Consider the following 5,066-nt stretch of genomic DNA (forward strand, 5'->3'; position numbering starts at 1 on the left):
AGGCCTGCCAGGAGGGCCCCAGAGCTGGGCTGGATTAGGAGCGTGGGCAACCCACGTTCCCTTCAAGGGCCATGACGGGAGAGTGGTCAGAGCAGTATGGGGAAGGGCATAAGGATAAGAAAGTGGTCCCAAAACCTCTCCAAAGGGTAGTGGGGAGGTGGCTGGTTCAAGCTGTCACTTAACAGTGGGTCAAAAGGAACAGAAGCTGAGGCTCTAACACCAGCCTTCCCCCACAGGGCTCCTGTAATCCTATAGAAACTTGGCCTTGGGAGAAGAGCAGAGGATGGGGGATCCTGCTCTGGGGCACTGGGGCGGATGCGGGAAGGAGGCACTTGAGAAAGCAGCCGAGTGTCTGGAGCCCATCTCCTAAACTTCACCAACCAGAGCGGGTGGGCGGCCCGAGGAGACCACCACTAAGACCCTTTTCCTAAGCCTCACCAACCAGAGCGACGAGGTGCCCCGAGGAGACCACTGCTAGGGCCCACCCTGCGAGGCATGGGCTGAAGTCATGCCTTCCTCTGCCTGTCTTCAGTGCAGTGGAACTGCCCCCTTACAAGACCTGAAGCTGGGTCCCAGCGGGGCAGACGCTAGAGGGTCTTGAGGCAGGCCACAGCCTTGAGCTACACACGTGAACAGCATTTATTTTTCATGCACTCAACACACGTTCAAGCCTATGGACTCTCTGCGGGGCCCTGAGCAGGGCCCTGGGAACAGAGGTGTGAGAAACCTCTGAGCTGGTCGAGGCCAGGGCCGGTGTCGTCCCCCAGCACAGAGCCTGGTGGCCGCTGTCACCTGGTGAGTGTTTGCTGAATACATGGAACGTCGTGTGGGGTGAGCGGGTTGGGCAGGGCAGCTGGAATAAGGGGTGCTGCGGCTGAAACCATGACGGGGGCTCGGCCCCACCTGGAAGCACCTCAGTCGCCGGGTTCCTGTCCTCCTTGCTGATGGCTGCTGACTCTGGGAACAGGGAACTCCCCTCTGCCTCAGAGAACTTGCCTAGGGAGTGGAGAGGGCCACCAGTCCCCTGAACAGTGGCCTCAACTCCTCCCTGTCCTGAGCCCCTGGGCTTCTGGTAGCTTGGAGGCTGCTGCCTGAGGTCAGGCTGAATGGCCTGGGACCACATGTCTATGTCCAAGCACCCAGACGGCCCAGCCCTGCCCTGTGATCAGGTTAAGGCCTGGCAGGGCTGGGGAAGGGAAGGGACATGCAGCAGGAGGTCATGGGGCCCAGGAGTCTGGGAGGGACCCCCAGACCAGCGTACTGGCCCCACAGGCCCCGAGCTGGGAGCCCTGAGGTCAGAGCCCCACAGAGGAGCCCGAAGCACAGTCCAGCTCAGCAGGGCCCCTTGCTGTCCAGAATGGCCTTCCAGTCATCCGCCCATGAGTGTAGCCTACGGCGAGGGGGCTGCAGCTGCAGGTGCTGGTTGTGGCAGGCGGTGAAGAGGACATGCTCCCAGCTGGGGGTTGGCTCGGCCCCTGTGGGTGGGAAAGCAGCACTCAGCTCAGCAGTGGAGACCTGGAATGCAGCCACCTAGGGTGGAAATGTGGGTAATCCAGGCAGGCATCTGGCCTCACCGAAACGAGTTTCCTCTGTAAAGTGGTGACTGCACACACACCTGCCTCGCAGCGGGTGTGAGGATGGCACGACATGGAGCAAGGAGGCCCTCAGTACGCGCAGCTAGCGCTCAGTCAACAGGGACTGACCGTGCAGGCTGCCGTCACCACCAGCGCTGCCAAGGGACATGTGCCCCGCCATCCTGATGGCTTATACCACACGGTATTCCAACTTCCCTCTCCGTGCCCCGCCATCCTGATAGCTTACACCACTAACTCTAAGGCAGGTGGATTTTTTTAGGTTTGTTTTTGTTTTGCCATAATTCCTAAGTAGGATATTCTGTTAAGGAAGATGATTTGAGGGGAAAAATCACATTTTATAAAAATATCTATATTTCAGGTTCTGCTTTTAGTTCCTCAGATGTGTCATTTCATTTGCTTGTCACAATTCTCTGTAATGGACACGATTAACTCCATCTTATAGATGAGGAAACCAGTTGAGAGACACTAAGCAGCTTGTCCAACGTCACACACGATGCTCCTCCAAGAGGCTAAAACATTCGCAAAATTGTGAGTAAGGGGACGGTTCCTAAATAAACTAACTGTGCAGGCGTTCTTGATGTGCTCAGGAAAACATGAGGGCATACATAGAAACTGAAAATAGGGCACACGACCTTGGGAGAACAGGAGTGGGCAGGAACCTCGGAAAGCAGTCTGAAAAGTTAGCCCTGAAAAGGAGCTGGGTGTTTACAATGGTGAAGACAAACCCTCTGGATGCTCTTTCAGCTTTGTTTTTCTTTCTTCCCTCAGGCATATGCACCCAAAAATGGTCTTTGCCCATTTGCAAAGTATAGCTCAAACCTTAGTGGGAGGAACTGAAGTCCAAGGAAACCATCTCATGAATGTAAATATCCTGGCCCAGGGAAATTAAAACCCAAACACTGTGAATATTCACTGAGATAACTTGTGAATGAGGTTATGAACTGCTATCAGTAACCACTGAGAAATCATAAAACAAGTGCCAGAGAGATGGGGACCAGACGAGGAGGCTCTTTATGGAATGATAGGAATGATCTCCAAAATACCCTGAAATACACTGAAAAGAGAAAACGCGCAAGTGCAGAATGGTGTGTCCATTTATGTTACTATTTGTGTACAGAAAGGTAAGAGGATATCCCTTTGCTTCCAGACACACTGAATAGCACTAAAAAGATACCACATTCCCTGCCACTGGTGGGTGAACTTGGTGGTTGGGCAAAGGGGCAGGAGCAAAACTTTTCACTATAACCATTTATATTTTGAATAAGTAAACTGTCTTACTTGTTCCAAAAAAAATAAAAAGAAAAAAACTTAGAAAGTGTGTACCTGATAAAAAAAAAAATTAGAGTTTGAAGGAACAGATTTTTTTTTTTTTTTGAGATGGAGTCTAGTTCTGCCGTCCAGGCTGGAGTACAGTGGCGTGATCTTGGCTCACTGCAACCTCTGCCTCCTGGGTTCAAGTGATTCTCCTGCCTCAGCCTCCTGAGTAGCTGGGATTACAGGCATGCACCACCACGCCCGGCTAATTTTTGTATTTTTAGTAGCGATAGGGTTTCACCATGTTAGTCAGGATGGTCTCGAACTCCTGACCTCATGATCTGCCTGCCTTGGCCTCCCAAAGTGCTGGGATTACAGGTGTGAGCCACCACGCCCGGAGGAATGGTTTGCAAGGAAACACAGTGATCCCCAGGAGCTAAAATAAGCCAAACTCTAGGACTCTTTCTACAGTAAGGTGTGTAGGCCCTTTCTACAGCAAGGTCCTAGAGTTTGGCTTCTTCTCAGTGATTTTTCCACTCCCACAGACTTGGCTCCTCCCAACAGAAGGAATGGTGGTAGTTGGTGGGTTAATTTGCTTAAGGTCACACAGCCAGGATGTGGCTAAGAGGACAGAACAAAGTCATGCCTGTGCCCTCTCTTACACAGACTTTTCTTATGGTCTTCTCATCACTGCATTGACTATGTGCAAGTCTTATTTTCCAGCCCAGGCTGGAGTGCAGTGGCACGATCTTGGCTCACTGCAACCTCTGCCTCCCAGATTCAAGCGAGGCTGAGGCAGGAGAATCGGTTGAACACGGGAGGCAGAGGTTGCAGTGAGCCAAGATCACGCCACTGCACTCCAGCCTGGGCGGCAGAGCTAGACTCCATCTCAAAAAAAAAAAATCTGTTCTTTCAAACTCTAATTTTTTATCAGGTAAACATTTCTAAGTTTTATTCATTTTTTTTTTTTTTGGAACAAGTAAGACAATGCAAGTCCCCCACACATGGTTCCTAATGTAATTCTCTGCAATGTAGATTATTAAATATATGTTGCGGCTGTTATGCCCAGACCGTTTATTCCCCGAAGAAGACCACCAGAGTCCAGAGTCAAAGCCAAGCGGCAAGGATCTTTAATGCAAGTTCAAACTTGGTCCCTCTGTTTCACAACATACAAGAGGGCCTCGAACAATGCGTGCGCTCGCTTTTTATAGCCCGATGTAAACAGGACTTGTAAGGTTACAGAGGAACAGGAACAAGGGAATTCTTTAGGTTACAGCATTACAACTGGTTGACATATTTAGTTTATACATTTAGCAATTATCTATTGGTTCCCGTGCTTTCAGTAAAACTACAAACGGCGGTGTCCTTATCGGGGATTTCCCAGGATTTCCCAAGCTGAGGTATATGGAGGAATATTTGCACTGGGCCGTGTTTGTTCTGGGCCTGTTTGGGCCCAGGAAATTGAGAAATACTGGGCCTGTTTGTACTGGGCCCAGGAAATTGAGAGATACTGGGCCTGTTTGTACTGGGCTTGTTTGTGTTGAGCCCGGGGCTGAGGAATGTGCCTGGTTTCTTTCATTCCCCCCTTTTTTTAGGTACCTCTAGAGCCAATCTTGGGTCTTATAAATCTGATTCTGCTTCAGCGTCTACAGGTTGGTATTGGGCTTTGAGGACCATGAGCTGTACGGTGTCGAACCTTTCCCTGACAAACTGCAAAATTCTGTTAATAACACAAGGTCCTACGGTAAACAGAAACAGTAAACTTAGCAGGGGTCCAAGGAAGGGGGCTAACAGAGAAAACATAGAGGAATTCTACCATTGTCATCATGACACTGAGATTACATACTTTACAAAGTAATAGGATATTACAAAGTAAGTGGGGGCAGGATGAGATCACAGTATGTTATTAAAATTAAAATTAAAATTGCTAATGAAATCTTGGGCACGCATAGTCATTGATAACATTTTATCAGGAAATAGGGTTTGAGAGCAGACAACCTGACTGACCAAAATGTATTAGGTGGAAATTTCCTCATCCTAATAAGCCTGAGAGTACTACAGGAGGCCGGGGCTTATTTCATCCCTTCGGCTTCAACTGTAAAAGGCGGCACGCCTCCAAGGGGGTCGTTTATAGGCCTACCCTTAGAGCGCATTCTCCTTCTCAGGGATATTCCTTGCTGAGAAAAAGAATTCAGCGATATTTCTCCTATTTGTGTG

The 5,066-nt window shown here is 49.8% G+C and overlaps 1 protein-coding gene across 1 annotated transcript in view; it reads right to left on the reverse strand.

The window, feature by feature from the left end:
• Positions 1 to 615: 615 nt before the first annotated feature.
• Positions 616 to 5,066, reverse strand: part of NT5M (5',3'-nucleotidase, mitochondrial) — a 217,585-nt gene continuing 213,134 nt past the window's right edge. Inside the window, exon 4 of the mRNA XM_011952153.1 lies at positions 616 to 1,475. Coding sequence (XP_011807543.1) covers positions 1,333 to 1,475 — 143 coding nt within the window. The 3' untranslated portion in view covers positions 616 to 1,332. The remainder of the gene's footprint in view (positions 1,476 to 5,066) is intronic.

Source organism: Colobus angolensis, unplaced genomic scaffold (assembly GCF_000951035.1).
Source record: "Colobus angolensis palliatus isolate OR3802 unplaced genomic scaffold, Cang.pa_1.0 Scaffold335, whole genome shotgun sequence".
In the NCBI taxonomy this organism is placed as follows: Eukaryota; Metazoa; Chordata; class Mammalia; order Primates; family Cercopithecidae; genus Colobus; species Colobus angolensis.